Genomic DNA, 20,851 nt, shown 5'->3' with positions numbered 1-20,851 from the left:
TGCTCCTTTAATTGAAAAAAAAAAAAATTAGGGCTTTAATTACATTTTTCGAGGAGTTATAAGCTTGGAAAGACGGGGTGGAATTATTCAATATTTTTTATGAAATTTCTAACACACTTAGAGAAGCACTCTAGTCTGTAAAACATGCCTGGCATTCGCCACTAGAGGTACCTCAGGCGATTAGCAATAAACTAACCCCTTAAGGAAAGAAGACAAAGCCTGGAATAGTGGACATCCCAAAACCAAACAGGACCAGTAAGACTGTTGGCTTTGGTGCCGAGGAAAAACTTCCTGCTCCCATTGTAAGGAAAGATACACTTATAGATTGTTGCCTGAGGACTATAAATGTCCACAACATGGTTAAATTCATGTTGGGAGAAAAAAAAAAAAACTCAAGTTAGTATTGTTAATTTCTATAAGGCAGTTGCACATTTCTTCCAAGTGATTTACTTTGTTCAAACGAAACTATATACTTATTTATGGCGGACACTTATATATATATATCCTACCAGATGGAATTAAAGGTGACTTTGTAACTAGATTTGAATCCCATGACCAACAGTAATTATCACTTCTTCCACTCATGATTGCAAAAGCATGGAGCATTAGTGTCTGTTGGTATAAAAATAATCATTAATATATCATCATAACTGCATGGGTTTTGCTTCTAAAACTTAGAAATTTCAAACGACACAATGCTTACACCGAGAAACAATTTCTAATTCATTTCACATATGCCAATGAAAACCTTTTAACTAAAACAAAATCACCATCCCACGAAATATTTTTTTTAAAAAGTTACTATTTATGAAGACGTTATTCTGCAGAACTTTTTTCACTTCTAAAATTTTGCAAATTATATTGAAAATGACAGATAATTTTTGTCACAAATGTCATCTTATTCCTTTATAGATTCTCAGGATATCCAATTCATCTGATCCGTGTTTGGAAGCTAATTATGGTCAGTAATTTCTTGATAATGGCTTCCATTAAATATTGATGTAGGTACGTTTGCTCAAGACAGAAAGCTCTACATGGATCAATGGATTGATTTTCCATGATACAGCAGGGTTAAAATCAATATTTAACCAAATATGATATCAGACATTTTTTTACTAATGAGTCTCCAATTATCAATCAAGGCCATAAGTCACTCGAGGATAAGGGTTAAAGAGATGGATGGATTAATATAATCAATCTTGGCAAAAAGATTCAACGAGGCAACACATTAAGCAATACACTTAAAACATAATTAATTCTTTCTCTTCTCCCTATTACCTTACAGTCACTGGACGATCATTTGGTTGAATAAATCTTTCATTTTCTAAGAAAGTGTTTTAATTAATTGTATCATCATTAAATGTAAGTAGCCTTTTATTTCTGCTAAAGGAAATATCCAATGCTGGTGAGAAGGCAGCAATATACAGTGTCAGCAGCCGACAAGATGTATGGATTTAGTTATTTAAATTATGTAACAGTTCTTGTAATAATTCTATACTTTTCAACCAAAATGTGTATAAGGGCTTTCTACCCAAATATACTGCAACACAGCCTTTTTGCTACCACTTTTTCAGTTAGTCTATATAAATAGAATAGTAGATGTATGTATGTCTGTCTGAAAATATTAATTGATGAACTCTTATACTATTGGTTACATAACACTGAAATTAACAGGGAATAGTAACCATACACCAAGGTTGGTTTATAATGAGTAAAATCTTTGTTTGGATGGATAAATAATGCGTACAGAAATGTTGGCAAGTTTAAATGCAAAATGTTCATTTCAACTTGCCCACATTTTTCGATTACGTTTGAATTACCTGTGCAGATTCATTCATAGCTTGAAAGGGGGTTTAATTTTTAAATCTTTCTTATCTGTTGATAGCTTAAATGGTAGGACACGCTAAATGTTTTGGTTTCGATTCTAGCTGATGGCACCAAAGTCTTTTTTTTTTTTTTTTTTTTAAACTTTTGAAATCAGTATATATATATATATATATATATATATATATATATATATATATATATATATAATACTAAGATTCAGTAGAGAATTATTCCTGTAGTAATAAATACAAAATCTGCATGAATTAAATATATCTTAAACATATTTTAAAGCCGGGTGCCCTACCGCCAGTTTATAAACAAGCAGTTAAAAGAATATTAAAAGAAATGAGTGTTAGTCCGTTTCTTTTTAAATTATTATTCCTTTGGGCACTATTTTACTAAGCAGAATCAAGCCTTAAAAATCTCGCAGATCATATCGACTTTTAACAGCCTCATACCCATGTCATGCAAACCTTTTGAGTCCTTTTTACAGATTTTATTTATTTTTGTTTTTTGTATTGCCACCCGAACTTAAGGTTAATAGGACTAAGAAGGGCATATGTCTTTTTTAATGATACAAGTTAAAAGTTAATTTTTACTCTCATTTGAATCAATTAAAATGGAGAGTAGAAAGCAGATCTTGCGTTTTCTTGTAATACTTGCTTCCCTAATTTTGTCCTTTCGTCCTCACAGAAAGAGCAATGTTTCTGACATGGGGAGAAGAATTGCTATTTTTTTTAGTTAGAATCTATCCATGCAAAATTTATCGTTAGCTAGCTTTTGATCCCGCAGTGTTTTTTTTTTGTTGTTTTTTAATTTTTAGTTCCTTACATCAAGTGACTTCATGCCTAGTCTGGAGCGATTTTCATTAAAATAAGATATATATCAGAGTTTAGCCTGCCATGTTAATGGACAATCTATCGTAGTTAATTTTCCAGATAAAAACAAGTAAAATCTAACAAAAAAAAAGTCACAAAAAAGGTAAAAAAAAAAAAAAAAAAAAAATTAATAAAAAAGGTAAAGGTAACAAAAAAAAAATATAACAAAACAAAAAGATAACAAAAAATGTAACAAAAAAAAGATTAAAAAAAAGTAACAAAAAAAAGATTAAAAAAAGTAACAAAAAAAAGATTAAAAAAAGTAACAAAAAACAAAATGTAAATGCGTGTTTCCTTAAACGCAATACAAAAAAAATAAAAAAATTTTATGTTGTCAGTTGGTCATTTTGTTCAGGACTAATTTTTTTTAAGGATCATTAAAGCTCACTTTTGCTAATTTGTCATGTGAATACATGTGCATGGATATGCAAGTTTTTAATATTGTAAATCTATTTCCGACGGTAAATTATGTACTTTGCTGCTTATGTTTTCATGGGAATTATCACTAAACCAAGGAAGTACTTAATCAATGGAGTTATGAGTAAAATAATTTCCACAAAATAAATAAGATGAATATAGGTTTCATTTTTAACTTTGAGAAAATTATCTCCAGCTCCGTGAATCAAATAATTCCTTTATTTAGTAATATTAGCCATGAAAAAAATTAATTAGCCATGAAAAAATTAGCATAAAAAAGTTCAGCAAAATGCCTAACATGTAAGTATATTTAATAGAAATAAATTATTTAGTTAAAAATTGCTTTTTCAAAAATTGCTATTTTGATTTGTATCAGGAAATTCTAGTTTTAATAATAATTTTTTTTTTTTTAACTATTAAAAAAAAGAAAAAAGGAAAGACAGAAAAATGTCTGGGGAGAAAAAAAACAAAAAAAAAAAACTTCCTGAAATGATGAACAAAATTGCCTCTACTGCAATCGTGCAATTTTTTTTTTTTTTTTTTTACTAGTAATCTTTTATTTTGTTACACCGGCTGTGGTGCATGATTTATAAGGCTGTCTTTTGGCGAGGTAGATAATTCCAGTGGGTCGTTACTGGCCTTTTCTTCATTTTGATTTTCAACGATATGTGTTAACAACATTGGCTCGACGTATTCATGGGGTTTTACGATTATCAATTCTGAATTCTTGGGTGCTGAATGACTAACTGCAAAAGAAAAAAAGAAAATTTAATCAAACAATGTAGTAAAAAAATTTCATCTGCTATCTTCATAAAGTTGGACCGTATATATTCACGTCAATATTATGTTGTTTTTTTTACTTTTATTTCATCAACCAATTCATTAAGAAGATTTTTCTATTTCAATATACTTCTACGATTTTAAATCACTTTTTCAAACATTGCAATTTTCAAAATTTTAAAGCTATCTAGCAGTTCTATACTTTTATATTGCTTGTTATTTTCTCTGAAGAAAAGCCTAAATTTTGAAACTCCATGGAATAAGGAAAATCTTTCATAATTTTCATTGTTATTAAACTTGATTAAAATATAAATTTTTCTTTATTCCAAGCCATTATAATTGCGGTTTGAGGAAGTTTGACTAAGAATAAATTTACAGTAGAAACATGTATGCACATATGTAGCTAAAAATATTTGTATAATAAATTTGTACTAAAATATAGCTCTGCTTTTTATTTAGTATTATCTTATAAACAATATAATCTTGTAGGAAAAACAATCATAAAACGCATATATACAGGGTGGAACGATAAAATTGTCGTCCTGGAAAAGACATGATTCCATTTCCATTTGATGAAAACTTTTCTTTCTTTTTTTTTTTTTTGTTGCAAGTCATCTACTAGTTGACCAGTTGTGTACAAATCCCAAAAGCGATATGAACCTTCTATCATGTCTGAAAGTGACACAATGTTCAACGAGCAATCGGAGATGTGCCGCTGTACAACTCATGCTCTTACAGATCCAAGTTAAGACAACAGGACCATTGCTAGCATCTTCAAAATGCATCGCTGGATTACCACGAATGACAGGGACGTGCCCAGGGTGATTAAAAAAGTTTTCAGTAAGTTTAGTGTGGTTTCAAGTGAGCGGCACATCATGCCACCTCACATCTTCGAAATTGGCTTAAAAGTCAACACCAAATGGTATCTGAAGTGCTTAAGAGTGTGGTGATCCCTTAAGGCAATCAGGTGGCTGATGGCAGACCATGGGTGTAGCAGCAAAACTTGGTACCAACTCAAAAGTCCAAAGAGACCTAAGCTTGGCTCCAGAAGGAGTGCTACGACTAAATCCTTCTCTCACTGGCCTCCTCTCCTTCCCTGATCTGAACCCGCAAGACTACTTCGTTTGGTCATACATCGAGAACATCACCAACATGACCTCCCACAACACCAAAGCCAGCCTGATAGCTGCCATCCACCAAGTATTCACCGAGCTCTTACTGACGCTTGTGAAAAAGGCATGCTCCCAGTTCTGGGCCCGTATCGAGGCAGTGATTGAGGCTGAAGGCGGCTACATTGAATAGATGTCAGCTCTACAACATAATCAAGTTACCTGAATTGATTTTTTTTCAATAAAAGTTCTAAAATAAAGTGGCAATGTTGTTTCCTTTGGGGCGACACTTTTCTCGTTCCACCCTGTATATAAATATATTGGATGCCACGTGACTAACTGCAATGAAACAGAAAATTAAAACAAAACACAATACCATTTAAATATTGATCTGTATTTAGTTGTCGCACTGATGAGGAGATTAAAGTGCCAGATTCATATTCAAAATAGAACATCACCTTATATAATGAGCAGAACTTTGGAAGTAGCATGATAATATATATAAAAGCCAAGTATGTCCAAGGATTGAGTACTGCTGCCACATCTGGGCAGGAGCTGCTAAAAACAGCCTATCCTGCCTTGACAGAGTACAAAATTGGCTTAGTGTGGGGGATGCTCTTTTCTCTTCCCTGCAACCTCTTTCCCACAGAAGAGACGTTGCGAGCCTGTCTTTGTTTTATTGTTATTTCTATGGCAAGTGCTCGTCTGAGCTCCAATCTCTGGTCCCCCACCTGGCCAATCTTTCACGATAAACACCTGTCTAGCTGAAACCACTGTCAATAATTTTCCCCACTCTTTATCCGTGCCTAAATCAAAACGTAGATTTCATGAACAAAGCTTCTTTCTTAGAAGTGCATGCCTGTGGAACTCTGTTCCATTTACCTGTTTCCCACCTGACTACAACTTGGATGTCTTAAAGTCCAACATAAACAAATTCCTGACAAACCGCCCCCTCAAGTAAGACACTCTATCAAATCTCCAATACTAATGATTACTACGATACTATCCCATTGATTACTGTACACGCAATAACCCTTATCCCCGAGTAGCTTCCGGGCCTTGACAAGTGGTGACCACCATGTAAAAAAAAAAAAAAAAAAAAATGCCAAATTGAAAGTAAATTTGTGATGCATAATCGAAAAATGGTCTCAAATCCACGGTCCACTTTTTCTTCATGTAAACTAAAAAGTTAATGATAATTAATAAATTAAGAGGATCTTTCTTTATTGCTACTAAACTTGGGAACCCTGATTGACGGATTGTGTTATTAGAAAAGAGAATCCCACATACATGTTCAACCATGTCTAAGGTTTAATCAGTTTCTCGGTTTTCGCTATCCACAGCGCTATATTATAGGAAGCTGCAAACATTATTCTGAGAATACAAAGCCAAGTTCGGGCAGCGTTCCTGCTCACTTTGCCTCAAATGTAGCACAGTCATCGGATGCATGGACAGGATGTGAAGCTTCCAGATGCTGTTTCAGTATTGAAGGTTTCAGTGACCCATTTCCAAGAACTTTTAATCACAGCAGACCCTGAAGCTTCACTCAATCAACAACAATGGATTCAAAGCCATATTGGACATATGAATCCAGGTATGCACCTTTCGTAGACATGATGCAATCTGAAAAAAAATTATTATTTTTAAATTATCAGATACTTCAATTATTTACTTCCGGCTATATAATTTTTTTACCCTCTAGGAGTAAATTTATCTCTGGTTGAGAACATCTGGGCTAGTTAAATCGAAATGTCATTTTAATAAAATTTAAGATTTTTACCTTTTCTTAACATATTATTTAAGCAATCAGTTTAGTTGAACTAAAATTACATTTAAATTTGATTAAATATTTTTTTTTAAAGATTGTTGTATTGTAGCAATTAATATCCATACATTTTAACTCTATTATGATAACAAAATGGTGGATAAAGGAACTTGTAATACACAAAATTAAAATGGCCGTGTCTTTTCCAAAAGAAATGACTGGAAAAAGAAATTAAAAAAAATTAAGTAAACTTGTATTATTAAAACAATTTTTTTTTTTTTTTTTTTTTTTTTTTGTTAGAGCGCTGGTAGAAGTGCAGTACCAAATTAAAAGCTTAATTTGAGATGCTAAAACCTATGTAATAAAAAACAAAAAAAAGAAAATGGAAGACAAATAAAAAAGGAAGTCAAGATTTGACTGTGGCAAGTTGAGGAATGAACAGTAGACAGCATCCTCAGTATAGAAAGTAGGAAGTGGCCGCTTCATAACTCTTGCTTTCCTTATGTCCTTTAGTCCTCCCATTCCATGAGCGATGTTTCTGACAAAAGGGGAAGAATTGCGGTTTTCTGGGTTGGAATCTATCCATGTAAGATTTATTGTTGGCTACTTTTTAACTTTAAAATGCTACTTTATTTATTTATTTATTAGCTCTTTACATTGAGTGGCCTCGTGCCTTGTCTGGACAGATTTCCATAAAAATAAATTGTTGAAGGAGTAACAATATCAGGAGACATCCAGAATCACAATAGATATTAATAACAATGATAAAGATATAGCAGAAAATTGCCTTGCATGTTTTTGTGGACAGCTAAATTAAGGCAAATCTCATGGAGGTTATTTTTTAAATTTACTTAAGACTAATGAAAGCGCATGCGATTTGCACCTAAAAGATTAATCGAAAAGATGTCGTTTTTTTTTTTTTTTTTCTTCTGCTGCCGTAGTTTGCATTGGACATGCATTTATTAGATCCAAAATGGCGAAGGAGACTTCCGGTATACACAGTCTAGTCGCCATGTTTGTTTCCAGTTGAAAGAAATTGCTCTCTTGTTTTCGTTTTTCTGCAGAAAGTGTCTGTATGCCTTCATGAGAAACTAAAGGACAAATTATGTGTGGTACATTAGTCAGTATATTTAACCTAAGACACTATCTTCCTCCTTGCCACCACCACCCTTTTTAATCCGGCTGTAAATAGAAAACATGAGATGACAAAATCGTTGAAAAACTTCGTAAAAGTGCAAACAATTAATAAAGACTAATTTTGATGAAGCTATTTCGTTTGTTTCTTCATTCTGAACAATCTTTGTATAAACAATTTCTTATGAGAAGGGAGATAAATCGTGTATTTTTTTTTTTTTAACTGGAAGTTTAAGATATATATTAGGTTGACAAGAAAGTTCTTGTGGAATTTTTAATTTTGATTTCAAATCATGTATTTTCAAATAAGTTTTCGTTATGATATCATTACTTTATATCATTTTAAAGAGAGTTTTTCGCTCTATCTAATCATTTAAATTACAATCGCTTTAAAACAATTGTTTTTTCAGAACGTTGAATACAAGATGAGAAAAAAAAAAAAAATTTGCACAATTTTATTTCAATTCAAGCTAGAGCGAAAAGCTGCTGAAATAGCTTCCGATATCAATAAAGCATTTGGCCGAAGAACCACTACTGAACATACAGCACAATGGTGGTTTAAGAAATTTCATGGTAGGGACTAAAGTCTTGAAGATGAGCATAGCGGACGGCCATTGGATGTTGACAATGATCACTTAAGAGCCTTAGTCGAAGCCAATCCATACACTGTGCGAGAACTGAATTAGACGTAACATATATGACAATTTCCAGCCATTTGAGAGATTAGAAAAAGACGAAATAACTTGATAATGCGTGCCTCATGAATTGAATAACAACCAAAAGAAACGCCATTATGAAGTGTCATCTTCCCTTCTTTTACACAACAAGAACGACCCATTTCTCAACCGGGTTGTGACTGATGAAAATTGGATTCTTTATGACAACTGGCAATGCTCAACTCTGTGGTTGGATGCTGATGAATTCCACGAAACTTCCCAAAGCCAGAGTTGCACAAAAAAAAAAAAAAAAAAAAGATCATGCTGAATGTTTGGTGGTCTGTAACCGGTCTCATCCATGAATCATTTGAATGCAGGCGAAACCCTTACAATAGTTTACTACTGTCAAAAAATAGATGAAATGCATCAGAAACTTCGACAACAACACCCAGCATTAGTCAACAGAAAGGGCCCAATTCTCCTTCATAAACCGACCCTGCAGAAGTTGAACAAATTGGGCTATGAAACTGCCTCATCCGCCATACTCTCCAGATTGCCCACCTACTGACTACCCCTCAACAATTTTCTGCATGAGAAATGCTTCAAAAACTTAAGTGATATCAAAAACGCCTTCAGCAACTTCATTACTACCAGAACGCAAGATTTTTACATTAATGGCATAAATAAACTTGTTTTGCGTTGGCAAAAGTCTTGATTCTGATGATGCTTATTTTGATCAATAAATTTCTGTTTGAGCCGAGCTATGTTCATCTGAATTTAAAAGTTAAAAACTGCAAGAACTTTTTTGTGATCTCTTTTCCCTTGCCCAAAGGTCAGACATTGTTTTGATACTTCACAAGCTCATTCTTTAGTCCATGTAATTCAGTGGGTCAACTGTCTCCAAACTATTCTCTATGATTTTCTTACTTGACCACCCAACCCTCCTGCAATACAAGACACTCATGCTTCTGCAACAATTTATCCAGGAGCTTAGAATAATCTCTATACTGGGCAAATGTAGAGCTTTCAGTTAATCCTGATTTTATGTGTTGGGTTTGGTTAATTTCACATTACAGATCCATCTGATCATGGATCTTGTGATGTTATGGACGTCCTTAAGAGTCCTGGAGAGTGTTAGGAAATAATTTATATATATAAAAAATAAATAAATAAAAAAAAAATAGGAAAAAGGTGTTGAAGTACAAAAAAAAAAAAAAAGCCATGATATTAGGATGATTAGTCAGCTGGGAATGGCTGATAGAACAAGAACAAGTCAATTTCTATTAACTAAATGTGGCAGAGATTAAGACAAAAGACCTCACATCAGATTTCCAATCATGAATCATATTTAAAAATTCTGAGTTAGTTTACGAGAGTTTTCAGTTTTGGACAATTGGAACAGATCGGGCAGAGCTTTAGCAGATGAGATGAACTGATCAATGGACTGACAAAGATGCCTTGACAAACAGCTATTAATAGACAACATTTAGAGGTCCTTTATCACACACACAGAGTACAACTTATTTATACATTATGTGTCTTCTCCTGTCAGTTTGCGTTGTTTCATATTGAATTTCTATTGATTCAGAGTGGCAATGACCAAGTCTAAAGACCGGATGTAGGATTTCTGATTCTGAAGTCAATATATTTAGACATTTTGAGTTAGGTCATGCCAGTTTTCAGTTTAGGATAGTCAAAAATAGTTTGCAGCTTGAAACAGATTAAGCAGAGTTTTAGCAGATGAGATAAATTGATCAATCAATCGACAAGGATCTAAAAAATTTTTAGAGTGTACAACTGATTTATACATGATGTCTTGAAGTTGTGTTATCTGTTGTGAGTGTGTGCGTGCTTTATTATTTTTTACAGTGCTTGTGCCCTCGATGATTGTCGAGATGACACATTCAGAATATAATATGAAGGAGAAGAAAAACCACAGCAAACTGGGTTGAGGTTGACAGCCACAAGGGACATCATGGTTCTATATTGTTACTACACTCGAACCTGAAAGATTTACAGACCATTCTTTGAGCTAAAAAATAGATAAGGGTGTGGAAATGGGAATGAAAAGTTTTATTTTGAACACTTACAAGAACCGTGTAAAGATTCGTTCATTATATCTGTCATGGAAACGGCAGCAAATTCATCGGCTTGTGTAACTGCGGGAAGAGTCTGCAAGTTGAAAGAAAATTTTTTTAAATTTTACAAAATGAATCTGCCAGAGAAGATTGAAAGACAAACTTACAAAAAGTAATTTTTGAAGTTCCCCAAACAACCTCAATTTATTGTTTCTAATGAAACTATCACTAGATATTGCATCCCCATTATGTTACCTAGCATCTTCCCTTCTGATGAGAAGCATTAAGCTTCAAAATACTATGACATAAGGAGTCCCTTTTTACCCCAAAACCCCCAATTGATGTATACCCTTATTAAATAAGTGTGTGTGTGTGTGTGTGTATATATATATATAGTTTTATATCTTCACTAGTAGTTCAGCCTGGCTATCCTCAGGCCATATGTACTGTTCATAACTATGTGCATATATATATATATATATATATATATATATATATATATATATATATGTTAAAAAGTTTGACTCACGTCCAGGTAACCTACATCTAAAATATCAAGTGTTTGTACCCAAACTTGGCGGAGGAGTTTGATAGTCTGCAGTGGTCAACTCTTTCAACTTTGACCTCTTGGCAGCTTTTGTAAATGTTTGCCCAAAACCTGATTAAAAAGTTTGCTGCATGTCTAAATACTTTTTATGTAAAATTTCAAATGTTTAGACCCAGAATTGGTTGAATAATTTGTTAGAGACCTCAAAGGTCAAATCTTTAGTATTTAAACCCCTTGGCAGCCAAATTTTCGGCCAAAAACCGATTAAAAAGCTTGCCCTATGTCTGAAGACACTTCATGTAAAATTTCAAATGTTTATTTGACCCCTTAACATTTGTTTTGGGCTCAAATCAGGTTAAAACGTTTGATCCATGTACAATGAACCTACATCTAAAATTTCAAGTGTTTAGATCCCCAAATTGGTGGAGGAGTTTAGTAGAGTTTTTAAAGGTCAAATCGTTGAACTTTGACCCCTTGACAGCCAAATTTCTGGCAGAAAACTGACTAAAAAGATTTTCCCAAATCTCGAGTCTGTAGACTGAAAATTGATAGTAGTTTGGGAGGGAAATGTACACACAATTTCACTTTTATAGATTTTCTCTTTTTACTGACTATCTCTCTATCTCTATCTCTCTCTCTATATATATATATATATATATATATATATAGAGAGAGAGAGAGAGAGAGAGTACTGACAAGAGACCCAAAGACATATTTGAATGCTTAATTTGCATAACCATTTTTAAACAGTTTATAACACAAGGTTTTGTGTTATTCATTTGTAATTTTCTTGTATTATTTCTCCTATATATATGCAATATTTTTGTTGAAATTAACAGTAATTAACTCCTGTTACAAAGGATAAATTATGAAAACTTTTTTTTTTTTTTTTTTTTTAAATATTTGTTAATTTTCAGGGAAGGTCATTTAAATGAAACTAATATATCTTAAACTAGCTAAAAAGAAATATATACCGACACGTAAGAGTTCATAGGTTGATTGTTTTTATTTTACGGCATATCAACCCTTTTCAGGTTATTTAATGCCGAATCCAAAGATTGGAGAAAAATTTTTTTTAATAGAATATATTTGTTGTTTTCAAGTCGATTTCTATTTAACCCATAGTTGGGACCCTAACACATATTACTACTCCGGATCAGAGAGCAATTGTAATTAACGGGTGGCTCCACACTCCCCCCAAGCCCGCAAGCTGGGGCCTCACCACTGGATATAGTTTAAGGTCATATTCAGGACCAGAGTTCATAGGAGAGAATTTGAATTCCTACTGTCCTTGAGTGTCTAAGATCTCTCTGTACAGGGGGTTTGTCAGTTCAACCTGACATGAGGATACATTTCCCTACAAGTAAATTTTAACTAAATATTGAAAATCACATTGCATTCGTGGCCCAAATAAGATCTCTGTATGGATAACCCATGAGGAATGGTGCACTTTCTCCAAGTAATGTTACCTCAAGTAACAATACGAACCTGGATACTCAACCAAACTAGATGAATTCTTGTCTCAAAATCCAGTAAAACAAAGAGACCAAAAAGAAAGCTATACTATAACAGTAAAATGGTCAATTAGGATGAGGAAAATGATATTCTTAATTTCCTAACTCAGCGTTTGAGATATAAAGAACTTTATATGAGATACATAGACATTTGAAGGTTCCATTAGAGTCCAAGTGTTAGCCCGAAATAGGGGAACCCCCTCCTTAATTTCTGAGAATTTCGACTGAAGGAAAATTAAACAAAGGTGTAGGTGACTGCTCTATTAATCCCCCCCCCTCACACACACTCCCTCTCATGGTCCCAAATTTTTTCTTTTGTTTTTAATTTGTGACCGCTCTCATCTAAGCATCATAAGTTAAGAAATAAGTTTTACTTTTTTTTTTTTTTTAAATAAATTTATACCAAGATTAGCAAAAAGTGTTTATATATATATCCGTTTATATGAATACATGCGAAAGCTTTTGTCCCTGTTTACAAGAAACTTGTGAATGAAAATTTTTTGTTTCAAGTTACGAATTGGTAAAGATTACAAGAATTCTGAACTTTTTCTTGTCGGTTTGTTTGCTTGTGAATGTGCACATTTGAAAAACAAGGGGAAATAACTGTGCACAGTGGATGGCATCTGAAGTCAAATTTAACAGCACCTATTCTTAAAAGAAGCCTCGGATAAAAATTTAAATCATAACAGAATCCAGTGTTAACTCCAGGAGGGAGCCCCTTGACCTCTTAAAACTTACTGAAGTTTAAAGAAGAAAAAGAAAAAGTGGGTACATAAGAAAACAATTGCGCCTAAAAGGACAGTTAAAAACTGGAAAAAAAAAAATCTCAGTTGGAATTTATGAGATGGCAGGTGTATGCTTGGTATCCAGTAGGATGCCTCATCCTCAGCAGAAAGTGATTAAAAAAAAAAAAAATTTAGAATATTAACATTTTCAAAATCTGCTACAAAATAAAAGTAATAAAATATCAACAAACTTGATATTAAAAAAAAGCAATAATAAAAAAAAAAACGATTGGAATTTTAAAATATCTGAAAGCAAAGTAAAATAAGTACTCAAACATCAAAAATTTCATTCATTTAAAAAAAACAAAAAAAAAAAAACATGCATTTCCTCAGAATTAAAAAAAAAAAAAAAAAAAAAGGTGAACATTCTCAATATTTGCCGAGTGATATTTAAAAAAAACAAAAAAAAACATTACCAATTCTTTCAATTTAGATGAATAAAATAAATCATTTTTAAAAACATTTGTTCAATAAACAAAAAAACGTCTGGATTAGATAATAAATAAAACATAAAAATGTTATTTTAGTTAATCAGATGTAAGAAAAATATACATCATTGCAATATTAAAAAAGTTTTAATTTATTTCTGATAACCAGATGACATCCAACTATTTTTTTGTATATACAAGCAGATGCCAACGTCGCTAGAAAAATGCTTGCGTCATTCTACCATTTCAGAAGAGCATATTTGAAATGAATGTTTCTGTTTAGAGCAGGATTAAAGCATGATACTTGACTTTTGCATTTTAAACTTTAATTAAAGCCATTTTATATAAATTTTATAAAATCAACAGGTTCTTTACAGTGCAATGTAGACTACAATGTATTGCATTACGAGGAGCATATGAAGCTTCTTGGTGCACCATGATATATCCTCAGCTCAGCAGGCAATCAATCGATTTAATTGAAAAAAAAAAAAAATGGGTGATTTCATTGATTTCAAAGACAATAAAAACATTGAAGTGTGAAACCTCCGTTGATCATCATTCAATCTCGAATAATCTTGTTTATCTTTGTGTGAGGAACGGTCTCCACCAAACACCAAAAACGAATATTTTTTAATGAAATTCATAAACGTCTGTTCATTATTCCATTCTAAACACTTTTTATAGAAGGTTTTAAAATATTGCATTTGAAAAAAGTTATTTGAAAGTTTTTGTTTGGAAATTAAGATTAAGATGTTACCTACAATGAGTAACAGTCAGAGGAGAAATACAGATAAAGAGAGAGGAAGAGACGCATATATATATATATATATATATATATATATATATATCAATGGAGAGAGAGAGAAAACTATACTGATACTAAATATATTAAAAATGTCACATTAATTGAGGACATTTTATTAATACTAATAAAACAGATGGAGAGAGAGAGAGAGAGAGAGAGAGAGAGAGAGAGATTAGAAACTTGGTTTTATTAGTGCTCTAGGTGCCTCCTTGTATAGATTAATGATCTTTGAAACCAATGCATTTCAGGTGAAAACTTTACCTACATAAATGTCATGCTGAAATTAGTATAAATTCTAAAAATTGCTGAAAATGAACCAATAGAAAACTAATTGCAAGAAAACCATAGGGTTCTGGTGTAGACTAGTGATCTTTTAAAATAACGCATTTCAGGTGAAAACATTACCTACTTACGTATCAAAAGCAAGACAAGTTATTTTTACTTACATGGATATGTTTTTCTTCTGGGCGACACCTGCAGCATGCCTCGACTCTCGGCAAGGCTAACCACCCATCCAAGAAACATTGACTAGAGTGACCCAAGCAAAAATTTCTATAAGCAACACTACTTTCTCTCCAGTGAGATATCAATTACCAAGAAGGTAAACACACACACGCACAACATTTATACTAGGCAGGTTGAATCGGCTTCCTCTGAAAGAGGAAGTATCAAGGGAATATGAAATTCACAGGTGGTCCATTGTTGCCTAATTTCTATCCAAGAAATTTAAACAGTGTCGACGAACTTTGGTCCTTCTATGAATATTTTACATCTCTAAAATTGTTGATACATAAATATACTAGCTGTACATCCCCGGCATTTCCAGGTAAAAAGCCTTGCCGGGCGGAGGGTTTAGTCACATAGTTAAAACACACCAAATATCTTCGGTTGTTACGATCTTCCTTGAAGTTGACCATATTTTAGATTTTTGGAAGCATAAAACAGTCATCATCTATGAAATTCAAACGGGGAAATAAAACCTCAAAGTTTAAAGGGAAAAACTCGTAGGTTAAATGAAAACTTCTATTTTTAAACGCAGCTAATGTTGATTATATTACTAATGAAAAAAATTAAATGTAAATTAAATTAGAAATAAATTTAACTTTATATAATATTTCTAAACAAAATACTAAAAACAATTCTGTTACTAATTCCCATTAAAAACTTGGAGCTAATTATTAAAACAGATTTTCTTTAATGTAATATGCAAATGAGATAACGTCTTCAATGTTGATTCCTTTTGAATAGATAGTATAAATAGAAATCATGGAGGAATAAAAGTCCGTTTTGTGAAACGGTATCTTTTGTTTATATATGTGAACAGGAATACCAAATTGTGAACAAACAGGAATACGACTTTATTATAATAGATTTTGCTTGTTAACTTGTGTCTTCTTGCTTTCATTGATTTGTTAAATTTAGTATTAGGTTGCTGCAAAAATAATGTTTTTTAACGTTCAACTATATATATAAAAAAACGACATTATTTTTTGCATCAAAGAGATGTTGCTAGTCCTTATTTACTCTGTGCAAAATTTCAAAAAATTCAAGGAGTGGTTATTGAGAAAAGTAGGAACAAACAAACCGACATGATTTTGTGGGCAATTTTACCCCTATAATGCCCCCCTCCCCCCTCCTGCAAAAGTGCAAACAAATGAACGGGAGTGAATTACTAGGTCCAATCCCTCCTTTGTCGGGGGGGGGGGGGGGGCCTCAAAAAAAAAAAAAAATCAGCTAGATCAATCAACTAGCTGCCGATCCCCCTGCCCCATCTTTTTATTATATTGAAGCTGTTGTAAAAGCTGGTACAAGGACATGAAAGATTTCAGCACTTGCAGAAACCCAAGACAGGTACGTTAAGACATGGAAAGAAACTATCAGGCAAGACCATAAACAGTAGCAAATGGGCACCGCCAATGCCTACAATTGTGATTATTGAAGATTTAGCATAAAGACAGTCAGACAGCGTTGAACCTTTGGTTGACGAGAACAGAAAATAAACCCGAGCAATGAGTGTGACGTTTTTATAAATAGAAACGGACAAAATTAAATAAAAATTTGTGTGTAGAAAAGGGTATCTCTTATATTAGGTTGGTGTAAAAATAATGTCGTTTTTTTGACATTCAACTAATATATATATATATATATATATAAGAAACATTATTTTTGCACCAACCTAATACTTGCTAGATGGCGACTCCTGTTTCTATTCACCAATTTAGCTACATGTAACAGCACGTGGATGAGAATACAGCAGCAGCTGTACGACAGCCAACATATGCAAATGACAGAGCTGTGTGTGAGGACGTCACAGTGAGGAAGAAAGAAACATTGAAAAAAAAAAAAATAGAAATGTTACGTATGTGGTTTGAGAGTGACAGGGAAAGAGGTTAATTTTTATTTTTATTTCGGACTATTAGTCTCATCTTTATTAGTTGTGTTTTTTTTTTTTTTTTTGGATCTTTTTATTGGTTCACAACGTTTCGGCCAACTTCCTCTGGCCTTCGTCAAGTGGTAACCGCGACGGATAGGAACTTCGAATCTCCTAACTGCATTCTCAGCCATCATTGCCATCCGTAGTTGTTGTCGTCTCACCACATTTGACCAATTACCTCTGGCACGCTTTGGGTGGGATTGAAACCGCTATCTTCAGAGAATGTTCATCTGGAACCGTAGAGATTCAACGTCTCTATCAACTGCGCCACGGGCCCCGAAGGGCGATCAAGGTTGGATTCTTTGATCTTATAAATCCACGTTTATTTATTATCTGATCTTCTATAGTTGGGTCCGTACCGATTGGTATATATATATATATATATATATATATATATATATATATATATATATTATTCCTTAATTGGAATTCATTTTTTGAGACAACAACTAATAAAGATGAGACTAATAGTCCGAAATAAAAATAAAAATTAACATATAATGCTCATCTCAAAAAATGAATTCCAATTAAGGAATAATATATATATATATATATATATATATATATATATATATACCAATCGGTACGGACCCAACTATGGAAGATCAGATAATAAATAAACGTGGATTTATAAGATCAAAGAATCCAACCTTGATCGCCCTTCGGGGCCCGTGGCGCAGTTGATAGAGACGTTGAATCTCTACGGTTCCAGATGAACATTGTCTGAAGATAGCGGTTTCAATCCCACCCAAAGCGTGCCAGAGGTAATTGGTCAAAAATGTGGTGAGACGACAACTACGGATGGCAGTGATGGCTGAGAATGCAGTTAGGAGATTCGAAGTTCCTATCCGTCGCGGTTACCACCTGACGAAGGCCAGAGGAAGTTGGCCGAAACGTTGTGAACTAATAAAAAGACCAAAAAAAAAAAAAAACAACTAATAAAGATGAGACTAATAGTCCGAAATAAAAATAAAAATTAACATATAATGCTCATCTCAAAAAATGAATTCCAATTAAGGAATAATATATATATAGGGAAAGAGGTGTCCTAAACATGGCCAAACAAAAACAGTACTATGTGTTCGACACGGCAGAGTACGAGAAGACTTTTGGACAAGAGACAAGGCATTATTCTGGAAGTACCTGTAAATAAATGTGTTTCAACTAAAAAAAGTGAGTTGAATTCTTTTCTTGTCTTTGTTTCTTTGCGACTGTTTGCATACGTGTGTTGGTATGGAACAATTACGTTACACTAGATTTTTATTAATTGTTAGTGTTGTTCTTAGCACTTTTCAAACATGCTAATGCCGTCAAAATGCACTGAGTGAAGCCAGGAGCAGCTCAACAATAACACTATGCCGAACGTTTTGTATTATTAATATATATATATATATTATCAGGCTCCTTCAGTCTTTGACAGACTATGGATAGCCATGAAGGGGTGCCTGCGCGTGAAATTCTTGTAGCAGGAGGTGCACAATCTTCAATCACACCTCTCCTGAGTTGACATTGTTAAATACCAGTGGCAAATGAAGTGTATGTTCAGGACAACTGGAAACAAATGCCGAGATAAGCGGAGAGCACATCCAACACCTAGATATTCCCAAATGGTCACCCATCTAATACTAACCAGGCTCAATATTGCTTAACTTCGGTGATCTTAGGAGAACTGGTGTGTCAACGCAATTATGCTGTAAATAGTTGCTGTTATCTCATATGAATAAGACAACACAAATACTAACTTGAATGATTATTTTATTTTTAAGTTAACACTGCGAAACATTGGTAAGATACATTATGTAGCAGTTTTTATAAACGCATGCGTACTGGACTTAGTCGCATGAACTCTCTGACTGTTGTAGTTAAAAAGGACACCCACACCTACCTTCGTCTCTCTGGACGATAGCAGGCGGTGGGGGACGAGTCAGCAAGCAGGGCCACCCGGGGAGAGGAAGGCCAAAGAATCAGAATTGTCTCTTTTTCACTGTAGGGAAAGGAAGGTTTAATATAATGCAAAAGGGAATGGTAGTATTAATTTTGCTTTTGTGGCCTAAATCTTTGGTCAGTACAGAGAGATACCCTGCCAGTAGATGGAGTGCTCATATATATATATGTATATTTTTATTTTTTTTATTTATTTATTTTAAAAAGAAATTTTTAATAATAAATGTATTCAGTATCTTTTTTCCATGTAACTCTCCTACTTGAAGTTCTTGTTTTTATCTCATGTTCCTGCACTTTTTCGGGGAGTAAAATGTCGTTTTTATTTTTGTTGATAGTTGTATTTTGCGTACATTTTTGCTTGTTTTCAATGTAAGGTTTCAAACGGTCTATTGAAACTTGTGTATGCGTGTTTGGGTTTGTTTCTATTAGGAAATATTTCGGTGTTCGTTCGAGTACAATGTAAGGACCTGAATAGGGTGCTTCTAATGGTTTTCGAACACGGTCTATCCTAATCCAAACTTTATCACAGGTTTGAAGTTGATTTGGTATGTACGTTTTCTTTGTTGATTTATCTCTGTTTGAAAAGTCTGTCAGATCAAATTTTTCCATAGTTTTGTGTAGTTCTCTTGTAAAATTTTGTGTAATTATTTCTGTATTTTCTGTACCAATCATTAGTTGTGGTAATAACATTTGTGTACCTGTGACCGCATAAAATGGGGAAAAATTAGAGTCGTTGGGCATACTTCGAATTTCTAAGAGGACTATTGGTAGAGCTGAAATCCAAGATTCTTTTCGGGCCATTATAGCTGCTTTAATAGTTCTATGTGCTCTTTCTATAAGTCCGTTGCATTGCGGATGATAAGAAGTCGTTCGTAATCTATAGAATCCAATAATTTTTGACAATTCAAGGAATAGTTCGCTTTCAAATTGTGTGCCTCTGTCAGTTATGACATGCAGTGGAACACCAAAGCGAGTAATCCATGTGTCAACAAAAGCTTCTGCTACAGTTTGTGCTGTAATATCTGCTATAGGTTGTGCTTCTATCCATCGACTGGTTCGATCTATACATGTTAAAACATACCGACATGGGCTTGTATAAGGATTGTTGGCACGTTTTGCTGGGGGTAATGGTCCAACTATATCAATGTGTACGGTCTGGAATCTTGATGATGGTATTTCCAACGTTTGAATTGGTGATTTAGTATGTCTGTATATTTTTGCTTGTTGACAAGATGTGCATGATGCACATAATTCTTAAATTGTTTTATCCATATGTGGCCAGTAAAATCTAGCCTTAATCATTTTGATAGATGATTTTATTCCAGGATGTGATACTGAATGTAAGCTGTCGAAGATAGATTTCCGTAGTGTATATGGTACAAAAGGTCTAGGGTATGACGTTGATGTATCACATAACACAAATTGATCTTTTCCATATAATGTGAATTTCTTTAAGTCTGGATAGGACTGTATTTCAGTGTCTCTTTTCTGTGCATCTGCGAGTGCAGGGAGGTCGTACATATCTATTTTTACAGCAAATGTTGGGCGAGATAAACAATCTGCAACTATATTTTGGTCATCCTTCACATGGGCAATATCTGAAATTAATTCTGTGATGATGGCTAGTTGTCTTTGTTGCCTATCTGATTTTGCAGGTTTTAGACTGTGAAATGCACCGCATATTGGTTTATGGTCTGTCAGAAGCAATACTTCGCGACTTTCTATTATGTGGCGAAAGTGTAATATGGCC

The 20,851-nt window shown here is 33.4% G+C and overlaps 1 protein-coding gene across 2 annotated transcripts in view; it reads right to left on the bottom strand.

Moving 5' to 3' along the window:
* Positions 1-2,985: 2,985 nt before the first annotated feature.
* Positions 2,986-20,851, bottom strand: part of LOC145287782 (monocarboxylate transporter 10-like) — a 200,581-nt gene continuing 182,715 nt past the window's right edge. For both annotated transcript variants that reach the window (XM_080135607.1, XM_080135608.1), the window contains 2 exons: positions 10,657-10,738; positions 2,986-3,868 (listed from right to left, as the gene is read on the bottom strand). In XM_080135607.1, coding sequence (XP_079991733.1) covers positions 3,687-3,868; positions 10,657-10,738 — 264 coding nt within the window. In that variant the 3' untranslated portion in view covers positions 2,986-3,686. The remainder of the gene's footprint in view (positions 3,869-10,656; positions 10,739-20,851) is intronic.

This window comes from Euprymna scolopes, chromosome 11 (genome assembly GCF_053919585.1).
Source record: "Euprymna scolopes isolate OS-2025 chromosome 11, ASM5391958v1, whole genome shotgun sequence".
In the NCBI taxonomy this organism is placed as follows: domain Eukaryota; kingdom Metazoa; phylum Mollusca; class Cephalopoda; order Sepiida; family Sepiolidae; genus Euprymna; species Euprymna scolopes.
Note: the sequence above shows the minus strand (reverse complement) of the source record. Positions and strands in the feature narration are given on the sequence as shown.